This window comes from Coregonus lavaretus (genome assembly GCF_964263955.1).
Source record: "Coregonus lavaretus genome assembly, chromosome: 34".
NCBI lineage: Eukaryota > Metazoa > Chordata > Actinopteri > Salmoniformes > Salmonidae > Coregonus > Coregonus lavaretus.
The window spans coordinates 9,147,731-9,160,622 of record NC_140021.1 but is presented as its reverse complement, the minus strand read 5'-3'; the positions used below and the strand labels follow the sequence as shown (position 1 = coordinate 9,160,622).

Sequence of the window (12,892 nt, the reverse complement as noted above, 5' to 3'; positions counted from 1 at the left end):
GAAGAGATGTAACATAAATGAAATATGAGGTGAAGAGAGAGTGTTTTTAGAAACTTAAGTGGGCCAGGAACAAATCTGACAGGACAGAGGGGGGGGGGGGGGGGGGGGGGGAGAGAGTCATACGTAAGGCGCAATCCATTCTGAGGGACTCCCAGCATATCTTGTTTGATGAATTTAGGTTGCTTCTCTCAGAGCGGCTTCCCAAGTTTAAAATGACTAGATCCAAACTCTCCTTCATGCCAGCTGCAATCAGCTGTAGTAGTACTGCTACTTGTGTACATATTGCTGCATTTATTGTTTTGGTGACAACGGGTGGGTCTAATCCTGAATGCTGATTGGTTAAAACCTCATTCCAGCCGGTGTCTATTCCACAAGTTACCACCGGCTAAATCTATAACGTTAAAATGCCTATTTACTTTATTGTCTTGTGTTCAATGTGTTTTTACTACGTGCCCCTGTGGATAATACAGACTCTACTCTACTCCAGAGAGAGAGGGAGAGCGAGGGAGAGCGAGGGAGAGAGAAAGAGGTTTGTTGAAGTGTTTGTTTTAGGTGTTTGTGTCATAATCACAGAAAAAAAATTGTGTATACCACATATGAAGCACAGGAGGTTGGTGGCTCCTTAATTGGGGAGGATGGGCTCGTGGTAATGGCTGGAGCGGAAAAAGTGGAATGGTATCAAATATATCAAACACATGGTTTCCATGTGTTTGATGCCATTCCATTTGCCCGTTCCAACCATTATTATGAGCCATCCTCCACTCAGCAGCCTCCACTGATGTGAAGGCATATACAGTTGAAGTCGGAAGTTTACATACACTTAGGTGTATAGGTTACAAATGTCTTGTTAACAAACTATAGTTTGGCAAGTTGGTTAGGACATCTACTTTGTGCATGACACAAGTAATTTTTCCAACAATTGTTTACAGACAGATTATTTCACTTACAATTCACTGTATCACAATTCCAGTGGGTCAGAAGTTTACAAACACTAAGTTGACTGTGCCTTTAAACAGCTTGGAAAATTCCAGAAAATGATGTCATGGCTTTAGAAGCTTCTGATAGGCTAATTGACATAATTTGAGTCGATTGGAGGTGTACCTATGGATGTATTTCAAGGCCTACCTTCAAACTCAGTGCCTCTTTGCTTGACATCATGGGAAAATCAAAAGAAATCAGCCAAGACCTCAGAAAAAAAGATGGTAGACCCCCACAAGTCTGGTTCATCCTTGGGAGCAATTTGCAAACGCCTGAAGGTACCATGTTCATCTGTACAAACAATAGTACGCAAGTATAAACACCATGGGACCACGCAGCCGTCATACCGCTCAGGACGCATTCTGTCTCCTAGAGATTAACGTACTTTGGTGCGAAAAGTGCAAATCAATCCCAGAACAACAGCAAACGACCTTGTGAAGATGCTGGAGGAAACAGGTACAAAAGTATCTATATCCACAGTAAAACGAGTCCTATATCGACATAACCTGAAAGGCCGCTCAGCAAGGAAGAAGCCACTGCTCCAAAACTCCCATAAAAAAGCCAGACTACGGTTTGCAACTGCACATGGGGACAAAGATCATACTTTTTGGAGAAATGTCCTCTGGTCTGATTAAACAAAAATAGAACTGTTTGGCCATAATGACCATCGTTATGTTTTTAGGAAAAAGGGGGACGCTTGCAAGCCAAAGAAGCACGGGGGTGGCAGTATCATGCTGTGGGTGTGCTTTGCTGCAGGAGGGACTGATGCACTTCACAAAATAGATGGCATCATGAGGAAGGAAAATTATGTGGATATATTGAAGCAACATCTCAAGACATCAGTCAGGAAGTTAAAGCTTGGTTGCAAATGGGTCTTCCAAATGGACAATGACCCCAAGCACACTTCCAAAGTTGTGGCAAAATGGCTTAAGGACAACAAAGTCAAGGTATTGGGGTGGCCATCACAAAGCCCTGACCTCAATCCTATAGAACATTTGTGGGCAGGACTGAAAAAGCGTGTGCGAGCAAGGAGGCCTACAAACCTGACTCAGTTACACCAGCTCTGTCAGGAGTAATGGGCCAAAATTCACCCAACTTATTGTGGGAAGCTTGTGGAAGGCTACCCGAAATGTTTGACCCAAGTTAAACAATTTAAAGGCAATGCTACCAAATACTAATTGAATGTATGTAAACTTCTGGCCCACTGGGAATGTGATTAAATAAATAAAAGCTGAAATAAATAATTCTCTCTACTATTATCCTGACATTTCACATTCTTAAAATAAAGTGGTGATCCTAATTGACCTAAGATAGGGAATTTTTACTATAATTAAATGTCAGGAATTGTGAAAAACTGAGTTTAAATGTATTTGGCTAAGGTGTATGTAAACTTCCGACTTCAACTGTATATGTAAGTGTGTGTGTGTGTGTGTGTGTGGCCCAGCTGCGTCAGGAGCTCACATGAGCTGGATGTCCTCGTTGTAGGCCAGGACCTGGGTGACGTCCCAGTCTCCAGACGTGATCGACTGCAGCGTGTCTGTGCTGGTGTTGGGCTGAAGAGCGAGGAAGAGACACACTGAGTATAGCAAGCATTAAGAACACCTTCCTAATATTGCGTTGCACCCCGCCCCTTTTGCCCTCTGAACAGCCTCAATTTGTCAGGGCATGGACTCTACAAGGTGTCGAAAGCGTTCTACAGGGATGCTGGCCCATGTTGACTCCAATGCTTCCCACAGTTGTGTCAAGTTGGCTGGATGTCCTTTGGGTGATGGACCATTTTTGATACACACGGGAAACTGTTGAGCGTGAAAAACCCAGCAGCGTTGCAGTTCTTGACACAAACCGGTGCACCTGGCACCTACTACCATACCCCGTTCAAAGGCACTTACATTTTTGGTCTTGCCCATTCACCCTCTGGAGTGGTGTTGTCTATGCTATGCTGTACCTTGCTGTAGGCAGTAATTGTAGCGTATGGAAGCCCTCATGCAGAACACAGAAGAGAGAATGTAGAAGGGGAATGTACAGTACCTGTGTGATGGACATGGAGATGTGGAAGAACTTGCCCCTGCCTCCCTGTGGGATGGCTCTGGTGAAGAACAACTTCAGACCGTCTTTGGAGAACAACGGCTCCTCATTCTGTACAACAGTCATATGACATATACTGTATATAAACATATATAATACAAGTCAAAAGTTTGGACAAACCTACTCATTCAAGTGTTTTTCTTAATTTTTACTATTTTCTACGTTGTAGAATAATAGTGAAGACATCAAAACTATAAAATAACACATATGGAATCAGGTAGTAACCAAAAAAGTGTTAAACAAATCAAAACATATGTGCGGCAGGTAGCTTAGTGGGTAAGAGCGTTGTGCCAGTAACCGAAAGGTCGCTGATTCTAATCCCCGAGCCGACTAGGTGAAAAATCTGTCAATGTGCCCTTAAGCAAGGCACTTAACCCTAATTGCTCATGTAAGTCGCTCTGGATAAGAGCGTCTGCTAAATGACTAAAATGTAAAAAAAATAATGTTATATTTGAGATTCTTCAAAGTAGCCACCCTTTGCCTTGATGACAGCTTTGCACACTCTTGGCATTCTCTCAACCAGCTTCACCTGGAATGCTTTTCCAACAGTTTTGAAGGAGTTCCCACATATTCTGAGCACTTGTTGGCTGCTTTTCCTTTACTCTGTGGTCCAACTCATCCCAAACCATCTCAATTGGGTTGAGGTCGGGTGATTGTGGAGGCCAGGTCATCTGATGCAGAACTCCATCACTCTCCTTCTTAATATGTTGGGTCATTAGTCTCACTAAGCGCAAAGCAGATGGGATGGCATATCGCTGCAGAATGCTGTGGTAGCCATGCTGGTTAAGTGTGCCTTGAATTCTAAATAAATCACAGACAGTGTCACCAGCAAAGCACCCCGACACCATCACACCTCCTCCTCCATGCTTCATGGTGGGAACCACACATGCGGAGATCATCCTACTCTGCGTATCACAAAGACATGGCGGTTGGTACCAAAAATCTCAAATTTGGACTCATCAGACCAAAGGACAGATTTCCACCGGTCTAATGTTCATTGCTCGTGTTTCTTGGCCCAAGCAAGTCTCTTCTTATTATTGGTGTCCTTTAGTAATGGTTTCTTTGCAGCAATTCGACCATGAAGACCATGAATTCTGGGTCTTCCTTTCCTCTGGCGGTCTTCATGAGAGCCAGTTTCATCATTGCGCTTCATGGTTTTTGCGACTGCACTTGAATACATTTTTAAAGTTCTTGACATTTTCCGGATTGACTGACCTTCATGTCTTAAAGTAATGATGGACTGTCGTTTCTCTTTGCTTATTTGAGTTGTTCTTGCCATAATATGGACTTGGTCTTTTACCAAATACGGCTATATTCTGTATACCACCCCTACCTTGTCACAACACAACTGATTGCCTCAAACGCATTAAGAAGGAAAGAAATTCCAGGTGACTACCTCATGAAGCTGGTTGAGAGAATGCTAAGAGTGTGCAAAGCTGTCATCAAGGCAAAGGGTGGCTACTTTGAAGAATCGTTTAACACTTTTTTGGTTACTACATGATTCCATATGTGTTATTTCATAGTGTTGATGTCTTCATTATTATTCTACAATGCAGAAAATAGTAAAAATTAAGAAAAACCCTGGAATGAGTGTCAAAACATTTGACTGGTATTGTATATAAACATATAAACATATACACTACCGTTCAAAAGTTTGGGGTCACTTAGAAATGTCCTTGTTTTCAAAAGAAAAGCATTTTTTTGTCCATTACAAGAACATGAAATTGATCAGAAATACAGTGTAGACATTGTTAATATTGTAAATGGCTATTGTAGCTGGAAACGGCTGATTTTTTATGGAATATTTTTTATGGAACATAGGCGTACAGAGGCCCATTATCAGCAACCATCAGTCCTGTGTTCCAATGGCACGTTGTGTTTGCTAATCCAAGTTTATCATTTAAAAGGCTAATTGATCATTAGAAAACCCTTTTGCAATTATGCTAGCACAGCTGAAAACTGTTGTGCTGATTAAAGAAGCAATACAACTGGCCTTCTTGAGATGTTTTGAGTATCTGGAGCATCAGCAATTGTGGGTTCGATTACAGGCTCAAAATGGCCAGAAACAAATAACTTTCTTCTGAAACATTTTAGTCATTTAGCAGACGCTCTTATCCAGAGCGACTTACAGTCAGTAAATACATATATATTTTTTATACTGGCCCCCTGTGGGAATCGAACCCACAACCCTGGCGTTGCAAACGCCATGCTCTATCAACTGAGCTACATCCCTGCCGGCCATTCCCTCTCCTACCCTGGACAACGCTGGGCCAATTGTGCACCGCCCATGAGTCTCCCGGTCGCGGCCGGCTGCGACAGAGCCTGGATTCGAACCAGGATCTCTAGTGGCACAGTTAGCACTGCGATGCAGTGCCTTAGACCACTGCGCCACTCAGGAGCTCTAAACTCGTCAGTCTATTCGTCAGTCTATTCGTGATCTGAGAAATGAAGCCTATTCCATGCGAGAAATTGCCAAGAAACTCCCTTTACAGAACAGCGCAAACTGGCTCTAACCAGAATAGAAAGAGGAGTGGGAGGCCCCGGTGCACAACTGAGCAAGAGGACAAATACATTAGAGTGTCTAGTCTGAGAAACTGGCGCCTCACAGGTCCTCAACTGGCAGCTTCATTAAATAGTACCTGCAAAACACCAGTCTCAACGTCAACAGTGAAGAGGCGACTCCGGGATGCTGACCTTCTAGGCAGAGTTGCAAAGAAAAAGCCATATCTCAGACTGGCCAATAAAAATAAAAGATTAAGATGGGCAGACTGAGATATGGACTGATGGTTGCTGATAATGGGCCTCTGTACGCCTATGTAGATATTCCATAAAAAATCAGCCGTTTCCAGCTACAATAGCCATTTACAACATTAACAAGGTCTACACTGTATTTCTGATCAATTTTATGTTATTTTAATGGGCAAAAAAAGTGATTTTCTTTCGAAAACAAGGACATTTCTAAGTGACCACAAACTTCTGAACGGTAGTGTATATAAACATATTTATAACATATCTAGAAATGATGGATTGGCATTCCACTCTGTAGCACTACTGAAAATACAGATTAACAGCCCTAAAAAGGCATGATATGTACTTGAATCACGTTCATGTTTGTTTCTTACCTGTCTGTGTAGCCAACTTTCACTCTCGTCCTCATGTTTCTAAAAATACATAATATGCTTAAGCTTAAGAAAAGATAACGAAGTGGGCTGAAAAACAGCTGTGTTTGTAGCTAGAGGATGCACACTCACTCACACACACACACACACACACACACACACACACACACACACACACACACACACACACACACACACACACACACACACACACACACACACACACACACACATACACACACACACACAGAGACACACACACACAGACACACACACACAGACACACACACACACACACACACACACACACACACAGACACACACACACACACAGACACAGAGACACAAACACACACACACACACACACAGACACAGAGACACACACACAGAGACACACACACACACACACACACACACACAGAGACACACACACACACAGATACACACGCACGCACCTTAGTGCAGACGCCAGTGGTGGCCTGACACAGTGTGAGCATGGAGATGTTCTGGGCTCTGTTTAACCAGTTCACCGCCAGTTTGGTGGTAGTCGCCCATTTCACCATAGTGACATAGTACTCTCTGTAAAACAAACAGAAACAAGAGTGTTTATTAATGTATATACATCATCTAGGATAAAGGACTAGGAACGTTCTACTGACATATTGCATGTGTAACAGAGTTCATCCCTTTAAAAGCCATAAGGGTATATAACCGTGCTATATATAGTAGTCCTATGTGCTATTAGGAGTTGAGTAGTATTGTATATGGAGGTTAGATTAGTAAGGGTAGTGTGGTTGTGTACCCCATCCTCTGGTCTTCAGGTCTCCTCATCTCGATGGTGTGCAGGGGCCCGTTCAGGTTGACCACATACAAAGAGATGACTGGATTTTCCTCCCCAGCCTGCACGGAGGACAGAGAGGAGAGATACACTATGAGTGCAAATGCCACTAATAAAACAACTGTTCTTATTGGACATTTTAAGTGCATCTGCCTCAGGAAGGTCACACCTGTAGACAGAACTAACTCCATGCTGGAATATCTTCCCATTTCCCAAGATTGGTTGTACTTTTTTACATTTATGTGTGTTTCATGATAACGTACCTTTGAGTGGTGGTACAATTTACTGTGGTGTAGCGTTGTAATAGAACACGTTTTGTCGGTAATAGGTTAGTAATTATACTATTCTAACCTTAGGGTAGTGGTACTCCCTCCCGGTAGGGTAAGTAGTTCCTGTGAACATAGGGATCTCCATCTTGGGCACCATGGTGTCGTTGATGGTGGCATATGCCAGCCGAGCACCATCCGGAGACCACCAGTGGGCAATATGGGTCTGGAAGATCTCCTCTGGAAAAGGACAGGAGAGAAATGTCCTTTAGTTTTCATTAATAATGAAGATGGGGAAACTCTAACAGAAACCCACTATGTTTGAATGGAACCACATTACATGTGTCAGATACATCGGTCATGTTAAATACTGACACAAACATCAATTGCGATGCATAGTCTAATGCTGTCGTAAAATTAATAAAGATGCTGAAGTATGTTCTGGTCATAAATCAAAACACTGCTTTTAATCTCACAAGAAAGAAACATCGACCAACCATTGGAGAGGAACATCGACCAACCACTGGAGTGTGTGTATGTGTGTGTGTGTGTGTGTGTGTGAGACCCCTTTTCTGATGCTGAGGTACACAGAAAGTGTGCTGTTGGAGCTTGGCTTACTTCATCAAAAACCTGTGACCTCTTGTGCATCCCTACGGAGCCTGTGTGTGTGTCTGAGATTATGCAGAGTGATATGGATAACATGAAACACACTCACACCCCAGAGGGGGCTCTATTGACAGGCAGTGCCAGGTGAAGACACACACACAGGCATAAAAACACTGTGTGTGTGTGTGTGTGTGTGTGTGTGTGTGTGTGTGTGTGTGTGTGTGTGTGTTTGTGTGAACCTTTGTTTCTATGTCCTTTGAGCTGTTTCTATCTCCGCAGCTATGATTACCCAGGTGAGCAGTCCCCCTGGTTCACACACTCACTGAGTCTAAATTATTCACTGCCTAACACGCACATTACTTATGCATGAGCGGCCTGTTACTGAGGCAGGTGGGCAATAGAAGCTAATGAATGTAATCTGACAGAATCAGGTGGGCCAAACTAATGAGAAGGAGAGTCATATTTCTGTACCAGGACTATGCCCATACTGTAACTATAAGCACACAATTCAACAATCATTAACTGATCAAACAGAATATGCTATGATAAGAGTAGTGCTTCCTGTGTAGAGTCTTATCTTTACAAAGACAATTTGTGATAGGACAGATAAGGAGAAATGCAGTGGCGACCCGTCATTCAGGGCAGGCGGGGCAGAGCCCTGCCTGTTTTGAGCCCCACCTGTTAATTATTATAAAACATTTTAATGTGTGTCTTGCATGTTATTTTTGCATTAACACGTGTCACATATCAGTTTTCAAACTTACATTAGAAGTGCCCATCCAACAAGGCTCAAGGTCATTGGCCACAGATAAAATGACGTCAAATCACGTTATATCTACCTTAGCTTTGATTGGACTGATCATGTCAACATCATACTTTCAAAATCTTAGCTAGCAAGCTAGACAAGCAGTCATCATCATGCATCAAATCCTTTTCAATTCTTGTCATATGAAGACAAATTATAGATAAAACGTATCGGTGCTCATCGGCCATTGGACATAAACATTACACAACAAGTTGGAAATCGCAAATTCAACAATGAGTGCTAAAGCTTCACTGCAGCCCCGGGTTCGATCCCAGGCTGTGTCACAGCCGGCTGTGACCGGGAGACCCATGAGGCAGCGCACAATTGGCCCAGCGTTGTCCGGGTTAGGGGAGGGTTTGGCCGGCCGGTATGTCCTTGTCTCATCGTGCTCTAGCGACTCCTTGTGGCGGGCCAGGCGCCTGCAAGCTGACTACGGTCGTCAGTTCGACAGTGTTTCCTCCGACACATTGGTGCGGCTGGCTTCCGGGTTAAGTGAGCGTTGTGTCAAGAAGCAGTGTGGCTTGGCTCTCGACCTTCGCCGAGTCCATAGGGGAGTTGCAGCAATGAGACAAGATCGTAACTACCAATTGGATATCCCGAAAAAGGGGGTAACGCCATGGGCCAGATACATTTGAATACATTGGCCATGCTGTCAATCCAGCATGACTTCTGCCGCGTTCAAAACAACTGGAAACTCGGAACTGGGAAATGTCAGACTTCAGTGAGTTCAAGACAACTGGGAACTCCGATAAAACTAGCTCCGACTGGGAAAATACTGGAAATAATTTTGAACGGTCATCCAACTCTGAATTTCAAGTCGGGATTTCGGGCCTCTTTCTAGAGCCCACAAGAAGGACCGCAGCGCCACTTTCCTGTTCAAGTGAGCACAGCATAACAAGGTGAGTCCAAAAATGTATTGTATGCTGCTGCATAAATGATGGAATATGCCAGGGAGATATGTATACTGTAGCTAAGAAAGTAATACTAAGTACTTAGTAGCCCATGTGCTTCACCCTAATAATTTGGTCCCTTTCCCCCTCATAATTTAGCCTACTGTTCTGACTTGATGGTGCACATGTAGCCCATAGTCTGTTTTAGAGAAATGTAATCATTGAATATATTAAGAGCTTTCATTGTCTGCTTATAAGCCCCCTTTATTTATCCTACAGTTCTGACTTGGTGTATAGGGAGAATACTGTATGTATGTGTCCTGAATTCTGTCGCTGTACATTTCAAAAGTGCTGAACAAATAGTTATATTGACTACGTCCGTCCTAGCTCGCTCATTAATGTCTTAATCTAAATTACGGATTGCCTCTTATCTGCTCGTCGTCCCCTTATGCCATAGTTTGTACATCTCAATTGTCAGTAGAAACCACATTTGTTTAAGCAAGTCAGCCATATCTGCTATGTTTTTTAAAAAGGCAGTAAATGAGGCTGAATGAACTGTTTCGCTGCCAGACAAGGCTCCACTGATAGCCAGGTGTAGCAGTGGTAAGGATGCACTACATGGTGCTGAAAATAAAGCTCTGCTGTTGAGACAGCTTTATGTAGGCCCTAACAGTTTGTGGGCACCGTTTGTCACAGTTATAGTGCAATTCATGTATTTTTAATTTTGTGTTGTGTTGTGTAGTGGCTTTGCTGGCATGCATCTAAAACATTTTTTTTTTTGCCCCACCAAGATTTACATTCTAAAATTGCCACTTGAGAAATGTGAATTGAATGAAGAACACATGGTGCAGAATGAGTCCAGTCCAGTAGGGGGCAGCATTAATACAGAACTAGAACTGAGTCCACTGGTGGATGAGAGTAGAAGCACGACAGAGATTCAACCGAACTGCCTGCTTACAGAGAGCTTAGATAGGATATTATATGTACTAAACACACACACACACACACACACACACACACAGTTGTTTACTTCTATATTTTTTTCAGAGAAGAAGCTTACACATTCAGCTGGAGCGCCGATAAACAACACCGCCGATAAACCACACTGCCGTAAACACAAACAAACACAAACAAATCAACAAACATAAGCTTCTCAGTGTGCGAAATGTGCAATCCCAGCCAAAACTCCATGGGGTATACAGACACAGTGCGTATCAACAGTGTGTGTGACTATTATCGTGCCGTGCCAGGCTTCTCCGTCTCACATCATATTTCAGGATGTTGTCTGCTCCAGCACGTCAGTTAGTCTGACAGACAGGCCACAGATGACAAACATTCTATAATCACCTTGGGTGTTTGTCTTTCTGACTCCCCTTACACAAGACTGTCAGTGTCCCACACACACACACTGTCAGGCATAGGCATAGGCATAAACACAGACAGGGGGGCACACACACACAATGATAATCTCATCTACTGTATGTTTTAAACGGTTAGTACAAAAGTAGACTGCAAGCGTGGTGTTTTCCTCCAGGGAGAGCTTTCCTCCCTGTGTCTGACCCTGCTGTCGTCTGGTCCAGATCTAAACAGGTATTACACAACCTGGGAAGGGCTCTCTCCCCTTCACGGGTTATACATTTACATTTTAGTCATTTAGCAGACCCTCTTATCCAGAGCGACTTACAGGAGCAATTAGGGTTAAGTGCCTTGCTCAAGGGCACATCGGCACATTTTTCACCTAGTCAGCTCAGGGATTTGAACCAGCGACCTTTCAGGTACTGGCACAACGCTCTTAACCACTAAGCTACCTGCCGCCCTATGTCACCACTAAACAAACACACACACACAAATGTTTGATGTGTTACTGCAGAATGACCACAGTCTGTCAAACAGAGATCTCCATTGATTGACAGTTAATATGTTGTGAAATCTGTTATGAATGTATTGTAATGTTTTAAAATATATAACTGCCTTAATTTTGCTGGACCCCAGGAAGAGTAGCTGCTGCCTTGGCAACAGCTAATAGGGATCCATAATAAATACAAATACAAATACAAATATGTTAAGCAGGTCTACGTTGTAAGGCAGGTCAAGCTCAGGCTAAATTCCCTCCCGTCTCGTTGAAAGATTCATATTCCTTCATAAATTATTAGTGTAAATTGACAGACCTTCAGCGCTTCACAAGTATATGTCAAGGTTTAAATGGAGTTAGACTAATATTGCTGTTGGGAGAGCTCCACTGCATCTTAAAATCGAATTCAAACTAATCTGGGGGTAGGGGTGGGTCATGGGTCGACAGTCGACACGTACACAGATTACACACACAGACTACATACACACTTTAACACACACAGACTACATACACACTTCAATCAAAGTGTCACCTCACCTTCGTACAGCCAATCGCTGAGCCCGTTGAAGATGACCCCCTCCTTGCCGGTGGAAACCAGACGGATCGATCGGCTCTCCACCGTCGAACGGTAGTAGATGTTATTCTCAAAAATAAAAATCTATGGGAAGAGAAAGATGAGGGAAAAATTGATTAAATACTGAGGTGATCAATATGGAAGGAATAAAGAAAGAAAGAAAGAAAGAAAGAAAGAAAGAAAGAAAGAAAGAAAGAAAGAAAGAAAGAAAGAAAGAAAGAAAGAAAGAAAGAAAGAAAGAAAGAAAGAAAGAAAGAAAGAAAGAAAGGAAGGATGTGGAATAAATAACCTATGATACAGGAAGATGTAACCTATGTGACCTCTGCATTACTAAACTTGTTGACCTGTAGGTTGACAGAAGGATGCTTTAACCATGAGGAATATGGGCAAGAAAGCCAATATGAGATCAAAAGGTTCTATCCATAGTGTAGATACTTTCCTATTCACTGCACAACTTGAATTGTAAAACATTCAGCAGTAGTGTTGGCTGACTGGCCTGGCTCTGTTTCTGTTACTGCCAGCTTGTTTTCCGTAGTACTGTCGGTCTAAGTATTGATGGATAACTCTGAACAGGAGAGAGAAAGCAGGAGAGCGAGCGAGGGAGAGAGAGAGAAAGCAGGAGAGAGTGAGGGAGAGAGAGAGAGAAAGCAGGAGAGAGAGAGAGAGAGGGAGAGAGAGAGAAAGCAGGAGAAAGAGAGAGAGGGAGCGAGAGAGAGAAAGCAATAGAGAGAGAGGGGGAGAGAGAGAGAGAAAGCAGGAGAGAGAGAGAGGGAGAGAGAGAGAAAGCAGGAGAGAGAGAGGAGAGAGAGGGAGAGAGAGAGAGAGAGAGAGAGAGAGAGAGAGAGAGAGAGAGAGAGAGAGAGAGAGAGAGAGAGAGA

General features: G+C 43.2%; 1 protein-coding gene across 1 annotated transcript in view; it reads right to left on the bottom strand.

The window, feature by feature from the left end:
• Window positions 1-12,892, bottom strand: part of LOC311109415 (A-type potassium channel modulatory protein DPP6-like) — a gene marked incomplete at both ends in the record, with an annotated part of 209,412 nt that overhangs the window by 15,100 nt on the left and 181,420 nt on the right. Inside the window, 7 exons of the mRNA XM_084152285.1 lie at window positions 2,440-2,531; window positions 3,007-3,114; window positions 6,186-6,224; window positions 6,639-6,762; window positions 6,986-7,083; window positions 7,373-7,527; window positions 11,978-12,098. Coding sequence (XP_084008411.1) covers window positions 2,440-2,531; window positions 3,007-3,114; window positions 6,186-6,224; window positions 6,639-6,762; window positions 6,986-7,083; window positions 7,373-7,527; window positions 11,978-12,098 — 737 coding nt within the window. The remainder of the gene's footprint in view (window positions 1-2,439; window positions 2,532-3,006; window positions 3,115-6,185; window positions 6,225-6,638; window positions 6,763-6,985; window positions 7,084-7,372; window positions 7,528-11,977; window positions 12,099-12,892) is intronic.